The following is a 19,047-nucleotide window of genomic DNA, read 5'->3' as shown; positions in this document are numbered from 1 at the left end:
CTGCACCATCAGGATTCAAGCAAGCCGGGCCGAAGACGGCTGTAATGCCAGAAACCGGTTCCCGGAAGCTTGTTTCCTTTCCAGTAAAGAATTGGCTTGGTAGTTTGGTCTGCCCTGTTCCCATGATGCACTGGGCCAGGGTCAGACTCATTTGCATGTAGCCAGGTTCTGAGCTGGGATGGTGCAGTGAGCTAAAAAACGGTGATGGATCAAGCCCTGATCTTTTGACTGGGTAGGAGTGTTCTGCTTAATTCAGATACTCTGTCCATCACCACCCCCTTTATGAATCGTTTTGGCCACCACAAGTGTGGAAGGGTATGCTCAGATGTGAGTCCCTTGCTCACTGCACCATCAGGATTCAAGCAAGCCGGGCCGAAGACGGCTGTAATGCCAGAAACCGGTCCCCGGAAGCTTGTTTCCTTTCCAGTAAAGAATTGGCTTGGTAGTTTGGTCTGCCCTGTTCCCATGATGCACTGGGCCAGGGTCAGACTAATTTGCATGTAGCCAGGTTCTGAGCTGGGATGGTGCAGTGAGCTAAAAAACGGTGATGGATCAAGCCCTGATCTTTTGACTGGGTAGGAGTGTTCTGCTTAATTCAGAAACTCTGTCCATCACCACCCCCTTTATGAATCGTTTTGGCCACCACAAGTGTGGAAGGGTATGCTCAGATGTGAGTCCCTTGCTCACTGCACCATCAGGATTCAAGCAAGCCGGGCCGAAGACGGCTGTAATGCCAGAAATCGGTCCCCGGAAGCTTGTTTCCTTTCCAGTAAAGAATTGGCTTGGTAGTTTGGTCTGCCCTGTTCCCATGATGCACTGGGCCAGGGTCAGACTAATTTGCATGTAGCCAGGTTCTGAGCTGGGATGGTGCAGTGAGCTAAAAAACGGTGATGGATCAAGCCCTGATCTTTTGACTGGGTAGGAGTGTTCTGCTTAATTCAGATACTCTGTCCATCACCACCCCCTTTATGAATCGTTTTGGCCACCACAAGTGTGGAAGGGTATGCTCAGATGTGAGTCCCTTGCTCACTGCACCATCAGGATTCAAGCAAGCCGGGCCGAAGACGGCTGTAATGCCAGAAACCGGTCCCCGGAAGCTTGTTTCCTTTCCAGTAAAGAATTGGCTTGGTAGTTTGGTCTGCCCTGTTCCCATGATGCACTGGGCCAGGGTCAGACTAATTTGCATGTAGCCAGGTTCTGAGCTGGGATGGTGCAGTGAGCTAAAAAACGGTGATGGATCAAGCCCTGATCTTTTGACTGGGTAGGAGTGTTCTGCTTAATTCAGATACTCTGTCCATCACCACCCCCTTTATGAATCGTTTTGGCCACCACAAGTGTGGAAGGGTATGCTCAGATGTGAGTCCCTTGCTCACTGCACCATCAGGATTCAAGCAAGCCGGGCCGAAGACGGCTGTAATGCCAGAAACCCTGTCCCCGGAAGCTTGTTTCCTTTCCAGTAAAGAATTGGCTTGGTAGTTTGGTCTGCCCTGTTCCCATGATGCACTGGGCCAGGGTCAGACTAATTTGCATGTAGCCAGGTTCTGAGCTGGGATGGTGCAGTGAGCTAAAAAACGGTGATGGATCAAGCCCTGATCTTTTGACTGGGTAGGAGTGTTCTGCTTAATTCAGATACTCTGTCCATCACCACCCCCTTTATGAATCGTAATATTGGATGCACACTTTATGGCACATATTAAATATATCTATATAAATATTTTTTATATGAGAAAGTGCAGTGTTGGGTTCTATGTTCATTTCATAATTGTTTAGGTAACATAGTTGCTTTTAATGAAAATATTAGAAAACTGTGCACCAGAGTTGCATTAGGTAAAAGCTATTTGCTCCACATACGTTTTATTTTACTAATAACCATTCAATCCTCTATATACCCACATGCTGGACAAATCTCCACTGTTCTTTGGATTATGAGACACAGTAAACAAACTAATTTGTGTATTTTTATTTTATATTATTTTGTATTTATTTTTCTTTGTGCTTCCTGGTATTTTCCAAACCCGTTACCTCTTGTTTTTTCCTCTTTTCCTCCTCGTCGTTTTCTCTGGCTTTTCCTAATTTTTCCTTATTCTGCTAGGCTTTTACCATGTCTGATCCCACTTCTATATTGGCTCACCTTACTGTAGCTTAATTTACTTGTGTCCTTTCCCCTTTGGCATGAACCTGACTGTCTTATCGTCGTACCTTTGTGACTGGCGAGCTTGCACATGAACATGGGCACCCAGAAAGCTTTGCAGCAAGTGCTCCCTTACATTCTACGATGACAGAGGCCATAAACATACAGTATACCAATTCAGATGGCTGTCCAGAGGAAGTTAAGCGACCTATATTTTCTCCTTTGTGGCATGCTCTTTTGCCACTTTTGCACTGACATGGTTACCAACGGTGCCGTGCAGTAAAGACTCTTCCATCACACATTGGCAGAGCCCATAAGCATATGATATGCAAATTCACATTCCAAACCAGGCTGTAGTCCTTTGAATACTGACCAAAGAAGCTCTGTGACAGCAATCTCCTTAAACCAATAACTTTCCACAGGGCTATGTACTTAGCCACAGGGCTAAGTACATAGAAAATACAGTGCCAAAGCACATAAAATACAGGTGAGTTGTAACTGAGACACAACACATGCTCTGTGTGCGTATGGGGTAGTGGACACCCTCAACAACAGGAAGAGATGGAAATAAATTCCATATATTGTAGGCCTTTAATCCCATAATTATCTCCAACCCTAGCTACAACTATGTATCAAACAAATTGAGATATGTGTTACCTCAAAACACAGAACCTTCCAGAGAGTGAAAAGGCGGCCAGTTTATTTGTTCACAAGCTAAATGGGCATCACTAGAGGCCTGACTTACCTCTCGAACCTCATGCTCTGGAGCAAGTACCTTGGTAAGCAACTTCAGGTCTATTTCTCCATCCTGGAAAAAACATATGCAAATTGTCGATATATGGCCAACAGAGGGATACAGTACAGGCAGTGTTCACAAAAACAGTAGAGGAAGCAGTGTATGTTTGCAGGCATGGGGTATAAGCGACTTAATGCACATTCGCAGTAGCGGAAGCAATATGTGTGTGGGAGTGTATGGTCAGAAAGGAGAGGATGTAGTGTGTGTGTCAGCAGATAGTGGAGTCAGTGTCTGAGCTTGTGTGTGTGAGAGAGTGAGTGTATACTTTGAACCAAAGCAGAAGTGCATGTTTTCAGTAGGTGCGGACATGTGTGTGCAGTCATAGAGCTGAAGAGACGGCGTGTTTACAGTCAAACAGTTGTGAACATGCGTGCATAGTCAGAGAGTAGAGGAGCCAGTGTGTGTGTGTGTGTGAGTGTGTGTGTGTGCCTGCGCATGCAGTCAGAATAGGAGTGACCATGAGTGAGTGTCAGTAAGAGCAAGATAGAGAGAGAAAGACAGACAGTGTGTGTTTGCTGAAAGAATACAGGAGGCAGTGCAAGTTAGAAGTCAGAGCGCAAAAGAATCCAAATTTGTTTGTAGTCAGAGATATTAGGAGGCTGTGCAGCTGATGTCTTTTGTTTGCAATACAGTCATTTGACCCAACCTGTATCACAAGGGGTTATTTTGCACCCCTTAGAAATGTGATGGTGATATCCAAGCAGCCACAGTTTCTAGGTTCTATAAAATGGAACTACGTAATAGAAATTTCCTCTTTGCCTCATCCAGCACCTTAAACTGTCAGATCTCACAGTCACACCCAGGTGTAGGCAACCCGCCATACACTCACATACTATTCTTACAACACATAGACCGTACCTCACACATATCCCACTAACTACCACACCCTCAAACTATAGAACCGACATTCCCTCTGGAGCACCCCACGCATAAGACCTTACAGACCTCTTCACCTCTCACAAGGTTGATGGCCTCTACACAGAAACACAGTTCATGTCCACATCTTCACACATCCTAGAGGTCCTCCTTCCCTCAGATAACAGCATTCATTGTGAGGACTGCGCACAAAAAACAAAGGAAGCATCGCTGTCATTCATAAGTTCTCCTGCTCCAGCACCCTAAGCAAGCAATTAACACTCAACTCCATGGAGCTGCTGACAGGCCATTTTCAACTCTGTGCAACTCAGACTGCCTTTTCCCATCTAATCTACATTCCTCCTGGGCAGAATGAGGACTTCATTGATACATTCTCAGATCTTCTCATCACCTCGTCCATTCAACATGCCCACACCACCCTCTGGGTTAAGTCAACCTCTGAGGCAACAAAAGCTCAAAAAAGGACAAGAGAGACACTTAATGTAGGACAGAATGTCACACAACCAACACACTCCAAAGGCCACATCTTCAACCTTGTCATCTCAGCATCGCCAACAATTCAATGCAAACCACCAATACCCCTGGACTAGAAGAACCACTTTGCCATCCCTATCTCCATGCTTAGTATCCTGTCAACAAATCAGGGGCAACACAAAAGAGAAAATTAAACCTTCAGATTGTTAACAGACTTCTCCATATGCAATCTAATGCTTGAACTCTTCTCTCTCTCTATCACCTCCACATCCAGCACAAATAAACTTCTAAACAACTTCAACAATTTCTGGTATGTGAACATCAACATCCCAATTTCTGACTCATGCAAGCCAAAGCCTTCGATACCCTGGTAGTCTAAAGACCTTGCGTACAAACAATTCATCCACAAACAAGAAAGAAAATGGAAGAAAAACAGAAGTCCTGAGGACCTGTGGGTTCTGAGGTCCCTCCACTCAACAAGCAGACAACTCATCATATCAGCCAAAGCAAAAGACTATACCAACACCATCAAAGAGGCCACCAACAGAAACTGAACGCTATTCAAGAAAATCAAGAATTGCATCATCTCCCTGCATGAATGAGCAACACCTCACTCCACAGAAAAGTGCAAGTTCATCAACCTCTTCTGTGAAGAAATACAGAAGATCCGACAGCACATCAACAACACCAAGCCTACTTCATTTCTTACACTCACCCTTCCTATAGAATCCTGTAATGGTGAGCCTTCAAAGTACTAGCTGTCCCAGATGTCACTGACACACTTAACTCCCTCAAAGCCATTGTTCTTATGTAGATAATGTTTTATTGTACTTTTCCAAAGTTCTCTCTGGAGATTCACTCTAACACATACTTATCATTGTCAGTGCCTCCCTCACTCAGTGCATCTTCCCAAAGAAGAAAGCCCAGATCCTCCCACTCCTAAATAAACCTACACTACACTCTGATGATCTTGCCAACTACTGGCCCATCCCTCATCTACCATTCATTGGCAAGGTCATTGAAAAAGCAGTCTACATTCAAGTCTAGGACTACATCAATGCTAAGCATCTTCTTGACATGGTGAATGCGTTATATCAAACACAACATTTAGATAAGGACAATATTATCCTAATGCAGTGGTGCGACAATAACACATCAAAACCGTTTTTTACAGGCTTTATGGTAGATCTGCAATTGAGTAGGCTGTTCAAGTGTCTGTGAAACGCATCTCTGAAGGAACAAACGGCATTCCAAAAAACTCTCCATGGCCCTCCTATCCCAGGTACAATATATCACAGTAAAAGTGAAACTCAAACACACAGTAAAAGTGAAACTCTCAAACACACAATATATTACAGTAAAAGTGAAACTCTCAAACACACAATATATCACAGTAAAACTAAAACTCTCATACACACAATATATTACAGTAAAACAAACTCAAATACACAATATATCACAGCAAAAGTGAAACTCAAACATACAACACATCACAGTAAAAGTGAAACTCCAACACAATATATCACAGTAAAAGTGAAACTCAAACACACCATATATGACAGTAAAAGTGACGCTCTCAAACACACAATGAATCAGTAAAAGTGAAACTCAAACACAGTATTTTACAATAAAAGTGAAACTCAAACACACATTATGTCACAGCAAAAGTGAAACTCAAACACACCATATCACAGCAAAAGTGAAACTCTCAAACACACAATATATTACAGTAAAAGTGAAACTCTCAAACACATAACTGTCGTTCCATATATGATGTGACGTATGCATGTTAATGAATCCTCGATCCTTTAAGTAAATTACCGGTATCAAGTGCCCGGCATGTTAAAGAATGCTCGACTCGTTAACCACATCACTGCTCTCCCGTGGCTCCCATATTAAAGAACACTCAACCTTTTGGCCAAGTCTTTACTATGGTGTAGCTTCACAATATCATTGTCAGAGTAGCTTTAGATATATATTGTGTCCAGAATATCCTCTACACAAATATCACCCTGTTAAGAGTTAAAAACAGAAAATCTACACCCAGCGAAATGACACAACATTTATGTGAGATATTTCTGCATACAATATTCTGGTTTCCAACCTTTGCTGGCCCATGGTCAATGCAACAAGAGCAAACACACTGTCTGCAGAGGGCCAGGATATGTTTCAAGTCTTCTTCAACACTCATGGAACCACAGGGCATGCACTGGCACCTCAACGTGTTACTCACCAGTGTTTGGAAGGCAGCATACTTCATGAGGTCATTGTCTAGGTCACGATAGGTCATCACCCGGTTCACCTGGATGCTGAAAGAGAAACCTGAGGGTTAGAGGGAAGGGACGGTGCTTCTTAAAGCTTGTTGTCCAAACAGAGGCCGTCAATATTAAACAAAGGAGAATGGAGGAATACTACACACTGTAGAGCTGTACAGAGGATAAATAAAACAACGAGCACTGTTATGGATTCTTCCCACATAACAGTCGTCTGTTTTTTTATTTTAAAATATTGGGTTGTATTTAATTATATTGATTATTCATTATGATCAATTAAGTGACTTCATTGGTGACCTTGTTCTGATGTATGTACCACTATCCAACTCCCATAAGGAACACGGGGTTCTCCCGGTCATCGAACAGTCATAACTGGAATGGATAGCTAGATGTAGGTGAAACAGGTCCTGTAGTACCAAGCTGGGGAAGTCTTGCAAACCCAGCTTGCCTATACATCAGGACATGGTTGTCCTTGCGTGCCCGGTTAATCTTACATGCTGGTGCTCCTCAGGGCACAGAGCAGGGTCTAGTGCCATTGCACTGTCCTGGGCAAGCTGGAGGACGTTCTGGCCAAAGGACTCCCTGCGGAAGTGTTTTATGGTAACACAGAGGCACATCTGCATGAGGAGCACGCAAACATCCAAGTACTATGCCCTAGTTGTACTCTACTGACACTATGCCCTTGTTCTACTCTTCTGACATACTACGACACAAGAAAAGTGCAAGTGACCAGCCCTTGAGTGGTACCCGGAATGGTGGGTAGGTTCACCCCTACAAACTAAAAACCAGAAAGCTTCCTTTGTGATGTGGAGCACCGCTTCCTGTGCCACACACACACTGGTTGTTGTGCATGGTGCAAAATTGCCTGGGGCCATCATCTCTCTCCACGGTGGGCCGCAAGTGTGTCCAGAGACCCCAGGGGTTCTAAAGAGTCTATACTTCAGACATCTTGGCCTTTCCTGCAGCTCCAGGCCACTTTTGGGTTGAAGCCGAATATCTGCGTCAATGGAGTCTCAGGCCAGTGGGGAACTGCAGACAAAATAATTGTTTGAAAGCAACTAATCAGGCCCAAGATATCAGGCTTGAATTTCCATCGCCAACAGGCCTTCCAGGGTACCAATGCTTCATTTGTATTACAAAAAGTAGTCCCAGGACCCGAGGTATACTACAGGAGGCCACTGCAGCCTGCACCGCTCACTGCCACTGCCGACGCCACCTACTAACAAGCACACTCCAACAGATATTAAGATTTGGACTATTCTATGTTAACCAAAGGAGTAAAAAACGACAAGGATGAGCTGGTATTGTTTTTTCCTAATGTGTATTGAATTGTTAAACACTCTCCAGATGTAGAGGACTCAGAAATATGTGTCGATGGTACGAAATAAGTGTTTGTGCAGAGCACTGGCAGACACCGGATCTAATTAAGTGCTTCAGTATACTATACCCTGAATCACTAAATTGTGCAGCCTGTTACGAAATTCAAACCAATGACAATATTGTACCCTGAGGGACATAAAAACATCAACTGAGAATGAGCAGTTTTGTGCTAGCGGTGCCTGAAGACTAACTGGTAGCCATATCCGTGACCCGTGAGACATAGAAGGCTCCATTGCACCTTTAGAAAAGACCTTATGTAACTGCTGAATAAACGCCCCGTGTCCACTGGAGACATAAAACTGGTCAATGTAATAAGGGTTCAGCTTCAGCAGGTGCCTGGATACACTGAGCTAGCCTGACCTAAAGAACATTAAGGATGAGGTGTCAGATCAGTCTAGCACTTCTTACAACTGTGCCATTTCACTGAAGGAACTGAAGAACTTAAACTAGTTAAAAAGCCTGAAGTTCAGAGGTATTTGAGTACTGCTCTAAACTCCTTCTCTATGGACTTCTACTGGGTCGCATTTTTGTCGGGCACCAAAGCACTGAACATCTTAATGAAATGTAAAGGCTACGTACTTCCGGGTTTTCACCTTTGTACTGTGGTCTAACTGGATTCATTTTATTTGTATTGCTTTTAAAAGACTTCCATCTGGCTGGAAATGTGTTAATGTATGCATGTGATTTATATACTGTATATCTTTACATTTAATGCGTTCTTGACAAGTTACACCAAAGCTTTAAATAAATGCTGAATGAATACGTAAGCGAACTGACAAACATTTCAAGATATAAAGTTTACCTATGTTCATATTAGCGATACTGTGTTTGCTCTTGTACGTATTACTATTTAAACACTTTAGTATAAACCGAACAGAGAACCAATGAAGAGCAGTACAACTGTAGACGTTTACTATGAGACCTGGAGAAACAAGTGGGCTGGGGAGAAGATGGAGAAGGAAGGCATAATGGATGGGGGCGTGTCAGAGGGGGACGTGGTGGAGAGAAGCTGAATTACACTTATGAGTTGGACAGCAACGGGGAAGGGAGACATGGTGTAGAGTTGGCAGTTCTTTTCATGGAAAAAGATTCTGTCAATGCGCACCTTCACCAAAAGTTGAGAGTGATGGCACTGATAATGGGAAAGAGCCTACAGATTCAGAGTAAGAGATTTACTATAAATGCAACCTTACTCTTTTCATAACCGATGACTTTTTTCAGTGCTCAATTTTGAGGGTAGTTTCCACAACAATTTGCAATGAAAAAGAGAGAAGAAGATGGGCATCAGAAATCTTAGGCCTTTGCAAACAGGATACCCACTCATTTTCGGCCAAATGTAGCATTGCTCTAGGAGGAATCAATCAATCAATCAGTCAGGGAATTATGAAGCGTGCTACTCACCGGTGAGGGTCTCAAGGCGCGGGGGTGAATTGGGGCGGGGGGGCAGCTCCGAGTCAGCTGAAGCGCCAGGTTTTGAGGCTCTTCCTGAAGGTGTGTAGAGTGGGGGAGCGTCTGATGTTTGAAGCATCAAAATCATACATACCTGGTGAAACTGTACAACATATTCTGAACCACCGAGGGGTTTCTTCTTCATTGATAATCTGGATCCAGTAATGATAATGAAGAGAAAGCACTACTCCAATCGAAGTGGAGCGAGCCTCCTGAAATGGTCTTGGAAGAGAGTAACAGATTCCAGGGGAAGTCTACCGGACTTATTAGCCGCTGTTAAGGCTGCAGAATGGGCTTGTCCTTCCCCCTGATATGGCTTTTCGTCAACATTTGGTTGCAACAGGAACAAAAGGAGGGCTTGGCCAACAGTTTGGAGGCTTTCACTCACTTTTCAAGAGGGCTGGTTATTTCTTTGGCACCATCTCAATTGCATCAGAGATTTGGCAGTGCTGCTGGGCCTGGTCAGTCGAGGAGTCAACCGTGTTCTTTCCATTAAAAGAGATTTTCCTAGGCCTGTGGTTAATGTCTTAAGATCTGATCCATGATTGTCACCACACGCACATATTGGAGTACATGATTCTGTATTGATGAGGTCCCAGTTTTTTGCCCTGGTGAAGTGTAAACATGTACTAATACTTGGTTTAGTCCCTGAGAGCAAGGAGGCACACTGTTCGAACTCCTGCGATAAGTGCTGCCTTCAGTTGGCCACGGGGACATTGGCACTTGCTTATCTGAGGGATGGACAGCCAGACTAGTACAGATTCATCCTGTATGTCTCGCGTCACCTAGCCTCACTGTCCACGTAGGAGACAATGTCTTACCCATGGTGAAAGCGGCAGTCACCACCATATGCTGGGCTAGTGTTTCCTGTAGACGAAGACCAGGTTGTCTTTTCAAACTTTTTATGTCTTCTTCATGTTCAGTTGTAAATGATGTTTATCACCTTTATCTCCTTTCTGAAATCTTTGGTAACTTATGTGGCTTATGAATATGAGCTGATCCCACTCTTTACACAGTGGTCACATTACAAAATTGTTTATATCTCTCTATATTGTATTTAACGGTCCATGTTATATATAATCTATTGTGTTTTTATATTACACAATATTACTTTGTCACCACTTGAATGAAGCTGATTTTACATAAAGCACTCTGTTCACCGTGGTTCTACAAAATGCTATATAAAACTGGTTATACATAAAATAAACCTGTTCTCCAGAGACTTTGAGATTTCCAGCTTTTGTTGAGGATTCTTTTAGATCCATCAAGCCTGCTCCAGGACCAGGGACACAATGGCCAGGGTGGGCCTCAGTGTAGGTGTTACAGCCCTCACCAGAGCAAATGAGTTTATAATCTGACAGGTCTACGAAAGTTTCAATGGAAACATGCCCGGGTATAGGGAATTTGTAGTACAGGTTTCTATGTCATTGGATCCTCAAAACGCAGTCTCTTGTGAGGCGGAGGAGTAGATCCACAGAAGTATCACCATTCCCTTGAACAGAAGGTGGTTAGGCCACGTCTCCTGGTTGCAAAGTGCATTATGTTTTAAGTCGACCACCATACTAAGAATGCCGGGGTTGGTTGGACAGAAAGGAGAGTTTAGAGAGGGTCAGAGCCTTTGGATGTCTCTTCTCCTCCTTGAGCTTTGCGTTCTTTGGAAGACGAGGCACTTGGGGGTCCATTAGGATGGCGGGCGGACTTTGCCTGCCCGCCATCCCTGTGCAAAACGGGACCGCCCGCCATAGGAGCGGCGGTCCCGCCTTGGCCATTAGGATGCACCTGCCACACTGGCGGGCGCATCCTGTATTTTTACCATTGCGGTGGGCGGTGCTGAAAGCGCCGCCCGCCCGCCGCAATGGTAAAAATGCACATTGTGCATTTCAAAGCACAACATGACAGGCACCGCGTGGTGCCTGCCAGGTTGCACTTTGAAATGCGGGGGGTGGTACCATAGGTACCCCCCATCCCCCGGAGTCCCAGGGGGCCCACAACGGGCCCCCGCAGGGAGTCTCCGTATGCCTTTCCATGGCAGCATTGCCGCCACAGAAAGGCATGTTTGCAAGCCCATCATATGGCTGGCGGTGTCTAATAGACACCGCCACCATATTAAACATTTCCCGCCCCGGCCGCAAGGCGACCGGAGCGGAAAAGCGGCGGACGGTGTTTACGTCCGCCGCGGTCCCGCCGCCATAGTAATATGGCGGGGGGAAAATGGGTGGCGGGCGGGCATGAATGTCGGGCGGATCGCCACCCCCACCCTGGCGGTGGCGATCCGCCTGCCATCGTAATGGGCCCCATGGTTTTCTTTCTCAGGGATCCAAGCACACTGCCAACCATCATCATTTTTTTAAACTTTATTTAACTTTCATCAAAACATAACACACTCCATTCAATGCAGTAAGGCAATTAGTGTACAGTGTTTATGACACTACATTTCATGTTTCATTGATTGATATCATTATGAGACAGAAATTCCATAGTGCTAGAAGGGATGAACATTCAAATATCTATCTGAATCATATCTTTCATTTTCAACAACACCAAGTTATCAATTAGTTATGCCATATCAAACATCTCATCTCCACCAACCATCAAGTTTGATCTAAAAGTAGTCAGAGTGTGCCAGAGCACAGTGTTGCATATTCTGTACTGCCAGTTAACTAAGCTCCCGCCTATTTGAAGAGGAGGGGAATGTCAGGGACTAAGGGAGTGGAACGGGATGTCAAATAAGATGCAACAGCACTCCCCAAGGATCTATACATGCAGATGCAATCCCCCATTTTATGCAATAGTCAAGAAATGCTGGGAGGAGCAGTGCCAATCAAACCCACTCAAATACACACCCCCTTTTTGTAATTATTTTGGCCACCATGAGTGTGGAAGGGTATGCTCAGACATGAGTCCCTTGCTCATTGCACCATCAGGATTCAAGCAAGCCGGGCCGAAGACGGCTGTAATGCCAGAAACCGGTCCCCGGAAGCTTGTTTCCTTGCCAGTCAAGAATTGGCTTGGTAGTTTGGTCTGCCCTGTTCCCATGATGCACTGGGCCAGGGACAGACTAATTTGCATATAGCCAGGTTCTGAACTGGGATGGTGCAGTGAGCTAAAAAACGGTGATGGATCAAGCCCTGATCTGTTGACTGGGTAGGAGTGTTCTGATTAACTCAGATACTCTGTCCATCACCACCCCCTTTTTGTAATTATTTTGGCCACCATGAGTGTGGAAGGGTATGCTCAGACATGAGTCCCTTGCTCATTGCACCATCAGGATTCAAGCAAGCCGGGCCGAAGACGGCTGTAATGCCAGAAACCGGTCCCCGGAAGCTTGTTTCCTTGCCAGTGAAGAATTGGCTTGGTAGTTTGGTCTGCCCTGTTCCCATGATGCACTGGGCCAGGGACAGACTAATTTGCATATAGCCAGGTTCTGAACTGGGATGGTGCAGTGAGCTAAAAAACGGTGATGGATCAAGCCCTGATCTGTTGACTGGGTAGGAGTGTTCTGATTAACTCAGATACTCTGTCCATCACCACCCCCTTTTTGTAATTATTTTGGCCACCATGAGTGTGGAAGGGTATGCTCAGACATGAGTCCCTTGCTCATTGCACCATCAGGATTCAAGCAAGCCGGGCCGAAGACGGCTGTAATGCCAGAAACCGGTCCCCGGAAGCTTGTTTCCTTGCCAGTGAAGAATTGGCTTGGTAGTTTGGTCTGCCCTGTTCCCATGATGCACTGGGCCAGGGACAGACTAATTTGCATATAGCCAGGTTCTGAACTGGGATGGTGCAGTGAGCTAAAAAACGGTGATGGATCAAGCCCTGATCTGTTGACTGGGTAGGAGTGTTCTGATTAACTCAGATACTCTGTCCATCACCACCCCCTTTTTGTAATTATTTTGGCCACCATGAGTGTGGAAGGGTATGCTCAGACATGAGTCCCTTGCTCATTGCACCATCAGGATTCAAGCAAGCCGTGCCGAAGACGGCTGTAATGCCAGAAACCGGTCCCCGGAAGCTTGTTTCCTTGCCATTGAAGAATTGGCTTGGTAGTTTGGTCTGCCCTGTTCCCATGATGCACTGGGCCAGGGACAGACTAATTTGCATATAGCCAGGTTCTGAACTGGGATGGTGCAGTGAGCTAAAAAACGGTGATGGATCAAGCCCTGATCTGTTGACTGGGTAGGAGTGTTCTGATTAACTCAGATACTCTGTCCATCACCACCCCCTTTTTGTAATTATTTTGGCCACCATGAGTGTGGAAGGGTATGCTCAGACATGAGTCCCTTGCTCATTGCACCATCAGGATTCAAGCAAGCCGGGCCGAAGACGGCTGTAATACCAGAAACCGGTCCCCGGAAGCTTGTTTCCTTGCCAGTGAAGAATTGGCTTGGTAGTTTGGTCTGCCCTGTTCCCATGATGCACTGGGCCAGGGACAGACTAATTTGCATATAGCCAGGTTCTGAACTGGGATGGTGCAGTGAGCTAAAAAACAGTGATGGATCAAGCCCTGATCTGTTGACTGGGTAGGAGTGTTCTGATTAACTCAGATACTCTGTCCATCACCACCCCCTTTTTGTAATTATTTTGGCCACCATGAGTGTGGAAGGGTATGCTCAGACATGAGTCCCTTGCTCATTGCACTATCAGGATTCAAGCAAGCCGGGCCGAAGACGGCTGTAATACCAGAAACCGGTCCCCGGAAGCTTGTTTCCTTGCCAGTGAAGAATTGGCTTGGTAGTTTGGTCTGCCCTGTTCCCATGATGCACTGGGCCAGGGACAGACTAATTTGCATATAGCCAGGTTCTGAACTGGGATGGTGCAGTGAGCTAAAAAACGGTGATGGATCAAGCCCTGATCTGTTGACTGGGTAGGAGTGTTCTGATTAACTCAGATACTCTGTCCATCACCACCCCCTTTTTGTAATTATTTTGGCCACCATGAGTGTGGAAGGGTATGCTCAGACATGAGTCCCTTGCTCATTGCACCATCAGGATTCAAGCAAGCCGGGCCGAAGACGGCTGTAATGCCAGAAACCGGTCCCCGGAAGCTTGTTTCCTTGCCAGTGAAGAATTGGCTTGGTAGTTTGGTCTGCCCTGTTCCCATGATGCACTGGGCCAGGGACAGACTAATTTGCATATAGCCAGGTTCTGAACTGGGATGGTGCAGTGAGCTAAAAAACGGTGATGGATCAAGCCCTGATCTGTTGACTGGGTAGGAGTGTTCTGATTAACTCAGATACTCTGTCCATCACCACCCCCTTTTTGTAATTATTTTGGCCACCATGAGTGTGGAAGGGTATGCTCAGACATGAGTCCCTTGCTCATTGCACCATCAGGATTCAAGCAAGCCGGGCCGAAGACGGCTGTAATGCCAGAAACCGGTCCCCGGAAGCTTGTTTCCTTGCCAGTGAAGAATTGGCTTGGTAGTTTGGTCTGCCCTGTTCCCATGATGCACTGGGCCAGGGACAGACTAATTTGCATATAGCCAGGTTCTGAACTGGGATGGTGCAGTGAGCTAAAAAACGGTGATGGATCAAGCCCTGATCTGTTGACTGGGTAGGAGTGTTCTGATTAACTCAGATACTCTGTCCATCACCACCCCCTTTTTGTAATTATTTTGGCCACCATGAGTGTGGAAGGGTATGCTCAGACATGAGTCCCTTGCTCATTGCACCATCAGGATTCAAGCAAACCGGGCCGAAGACTGCTGTAATGCCAGAAACCGGTCCCCGGAAGCTTGTTTCCTTGCCAGTGAAGAATTGGCTTGGTAGTTTGGTCTGCCCTGTTCCCATGATGCACTGGGCCAGGGACAGACTAATTTGCATATAGCCAGGTTCTGAACTGGGATGGTGCAGTGAGCTAAAAAACGGTGATGGATCAAGCCCTGATCTGTTGACTGGGTAGGAGTGTTCTGATTAACTCAGATACTCTGTCCATCACCACCCCCTTTTTGTAATTATTTTGGCCACCATGAGTGTGGAAGGGTATGCTCAGACATGAGTCCCTTGCTCATTGCACCATCAGGATTCAAGCAAGCCGGGCCGAAGACGGCTGTAATGCCAGAAACCGGTCCCCGGAAGCTTGTTTCCTTGCCAGTGAAGAATTGGCTTGGTAGTTTGGTCTGCCCTGTTCCCATGATGCACTGGGCCAGGGACAGACTAAGTTGCATATAGCCAGGTTCTGAACTGGGATGGTGCAGTGAGCTAAAAAACGGTGATGGATCAAGCCCTGATCTGTTGACTGGGTAGGAGTGTTCTGATTAACTCAGATACTCTGTCCATCACCACCCCCTTTTTGTAATTATTTTGGCCACCATGAGTGTGGAAGGGTATGCTCAGACATGAGTCCCTTGCTCATTGCACCATCAGGATTCAAGCAAGCCGGGCCGAAGACGGCTGTAATGCCAGAAACCGGTCCCCGGAAGCTTGTTTCCTTGCCAGTGAAGAATTGGCTTGGTAGTTTGGTCTGCCCTGTTCCCATGATGCACTGGGCCAGGGACAGACTAATTTGCTTATAGCCAGGTTCTGAACTGGGATGGTGCAGTGAGCTAAAAAACGGTGATGGATCAAGCCCTGATCTGTTGACTGGGTAGGAGTGTTCTGATTAACTCAGATACTCTGTCCATCACCACCCCCTTTTTGTAATTATTTTGGCCACCATGAGTGTGGAAGGGTATGCTCAGACATGAGTCCCTTGCTCATTGCACCATCAGGATTCAAGCAAGCCGGGCCGAAGACGGCTGTAATGCCAGAAACCGGTCCCCGGAAGCTTGTTTCCTTGCCAGTGAAGAATTGGCTTGGTAGTTTGGTCTGCCCTGTTCCCATGATGCACTGGGCCAGGGACAGACTAATTTGCATATAGCCAGGTTCTGAACTGGGATGGTGCAGTGAGCTAAAAAACGGTGATGGATCAAGCCCTGATCTGTTGACTGGGTAGGAGTGTTCTGATTAACTCAGATACTCTGTCCATCACCACCCCCTTTTTGTAATTATTTTGGCCACCATGAGTGTGGAAGGGTATGCTCAGACATGAGTCCCTTGCTCATTGCACCATCAGGATTCAAGCAAGCCGGGCCGAAGACGGCTGTAATGCCAGAAACCGGTCCCCGGAAGCTTGTTTCCTTGCCAGTGAAGAATTGGCTTGGTAGTTTGGTCTGCCCTGTTCCCATGATGCACTGGGCCAGGGACAGACTAAGTTGCATATAGCCAGGTTCTGAACTGGGATGGTGCAGTGAGCTAAAAAACGGTGATGGATCAAGCCCTGATCTGTTGACTGGGTAGGAGTGTTCTGATTAACTCAGATACTCTGTCCATCACCACCCCCTTTTTGTAATTATTTTGGCCACCATGAGTGTGGAAGGGTATGCTCAGACATGAGTCCCTTGCTCATTGCACCATCAGGATTCAAGCAAGCCGGGCCGAAGACGGCTGTAATGCCAGAAACCGGTCCCCGGAAGCTTGTTTCCTTGCCAGTGAAGAATTGGCTTGGTAGTTTGGTCTGCCCTGTTCCCATGATGCACTGGGCCAGGGACAGACTAATTTGCATATAGCCAGGTTCTGAACTGGGATGGTGCAGTGAGCTAAAAAACGGTGATGGATCAAGCCCTGATCTGTTGACTGGGTAGGAGTGTTCTGATTATCTCAGATACTCTGTCCATCACCACCCCCTTTTTGTAATTATTTTGGCCACCATGAGTGTGGAAGGGTATGCTCAGACATGAATCCCTTGCTCATTGCACCATCAGGATTCAAGCAAGCCGGGCCGAAGACGGCTGTAATGCCAGAAACCGGTCCCCGGAAGCTTGTTTCCTTGCCAGTGAAGAATTGGCTTGGTAGTTTGGTCTGCCCTGTTCCCATGATGCACTGGGCCAGGGACAGACTAATTTGCATATAGCCAGGTTCTGAACTGGGATGGTGCAGTGAGCTAAAAAACGGTGATGGATCAAGCCCTGATCTGTTGACTGGGTAGGAGTGTTCTGATTAACTCAGATACTCTGTCCATCACCACCCCCTTTTTGTAATTATTTTGGCCACCATGAGTGTGGAAGGGTATGCTCAGACATGAGTCCCTTGCTCATTGCACCATCAGGATTCAAGCAAGCCGGGCCGAAGACGGCTGTAATACCAGAAACCGGTCCCCGGAAGCTTGTTTCCTTGCCAGTGAAGAATTGGCTTGGTAGTTTGGTCTGCCCTGTTCCCATGATGCACTGGGCCAGGGACAGACTAATTTGCATATAGCCAGGTTCTGAACTGGGATGGTGCAGTGAGCTAAAAAACGGTGATGGATCAAGCCCTGATCTGTTGACTGGGTAGGAGTGTTCTGATTAACTCAGATACTCTGTCCATCACCACCCCCTTTTTGTAATTATTTTGGCCACCATGAGTGTGGAAGGGTATGCTCAGACATGAGTCCCTTGCTCATTGCACCATCAGGATTCAAGCAAGCCGGGCCGAAGACGGCTGTAATGCCAGAAACCGGTCCCCGGAAGCTTGTTTCCTTGCCAGTGAAGAATTGGCTTGGTAGTTTGGTCTGCCCTGTTCCCATGATGCACTGGGCCAGGGACAGACTAATTTGCATATAGCCAGGTTCTGAACTGGGATGGTGCAGTGAGCTAAAAAACGGTGATGGATCAAGCCCTGATCTGTTGACTGGGTAGGAGTGTTCTGATTAACTCAGATACTCTGTCCATCACCACCCCCTTTTTGTAATTATTTTGGCCACCATGAGTGTGGAAGGGTATGCTCAGACATGAGTCCCTTGCTCATTGCACCATCAGGATTCAAGCAAGCCGGGCCGAAGACGGCTGTAATGCCAGAAACCGGTCCCCGGAAGCTTGTTTCCTTGCCAGTGAAGAATTGGCTTGGTAGTTTGGTCTGCCCTGTTCCCATGATGCACTGGGCCAGGGACAGACTAATTTGCATATAGCCAGGTTCTGAACTGGGATGGTGCAGTGAGCTAAAAAACGGTGATGGATCAAGCCCTGATCTGTTGACTGGGTAGGAGTGTTCTGATTAACTCAGATACTCTGTCCATCACCACCCCCTTTTTGTAATTATTTTGGCCACCATGAGTGTGGAAGGGTATGCTCAGACATGAGTCCCTTGCTCATTGCACCATCAGGATTCAAGCAAGCCGGGCCGAAGACGGCTGTAATGCCAGAAACCGGTCCCTGGAAGCTTGTTTCCTTGCCAGTGAAGAATTGGCTTGGTAGTTTGGTCTGCCCTGTTCCCATGATGCACTGGGCCAGGGACAGACTAATTTGCATATAGCCAGGTTCTGAACTGGGATGGTGCAGTGAGCTAAAAAACGGTGATGGATCAAGCCCTGATCTGTTGACTGGGTAGGAGTGTTCTGATTAACTCAGATACTCTGTCCATCACCACCCCCTTTTTGTAATTATTTTGGCCACCATGAGTGTGGAAGGGTATGCTCAGACATGAGTCCCTTGCTCATTGCACCATCAGGATTCAAGCAAGCCGGGCCGAAGACGGCTGTAATGCCAGAAACCGGTCCCCGGAAGCTTGTTTCCTTGCCAGTGAAGAATTGGCTTGGTAGTTTGGTCTGCCCTGTTCCCATGATGCACTGGGCCAGGGACAGACTAATTTGCATATAGCCAGGTTCTGAACTGGGATGGTGCAGTGAGCTAAAAAACGGTGATGGATCAAGCCCTGA

General features: G+C 46.4%; 1 protein-coding gene across 2 annotated transcripts in view; it reads right to left on the bottom strand.

Annotated features, from left to right (window-relative positions):
- Positions 1 to 19,047, bottom strand: part of IFT43 (intraflagellar transport 43) — a 308,109-nt gene that overhangs the window by 8,746 nt on the left and 280,316 nt on the right. For both annotated transcript variants that reach the window (XM_078662035.1, XM_078662036.1), the window contains exons 7-8: positions 6,511 to 6,586; positions 2,877 to 2,939 (exon numbers count right to left, since the gene is read on the bottom strand). In XM_078662035.1, the coding sequence (XP_078518161.1) occupies positions 2,877 to 2,939; positions 6,511 to 6,586 (139 nt within the window). The remainder of the gene's footprint in view (positions 1 to 2,876; positions 2,940 to 6,510; positions 6,587 to 19,047) is intronic.

The sequence above is a fragment of the Lissotriton helveticus genome, chromosome 9 (assembly GCF_964261635.1).
Source record: "Lissotriton helveticus chromosome 9, aLisHel1.1, whole genome shotgun sequence".
In the NCBI taxonomy this organism is placed as follows: Eukaryota; Metazoa; Chordata; class Amphibia; order Caudata; family Salamandridae; genus Lissotriton; species Lissotriton helveticus.
The sequence above is the reverse complement of the archived record's forward strand: the minus strand, read 5'-3'. Positions and strand labels throughout refer to the sequence as shown.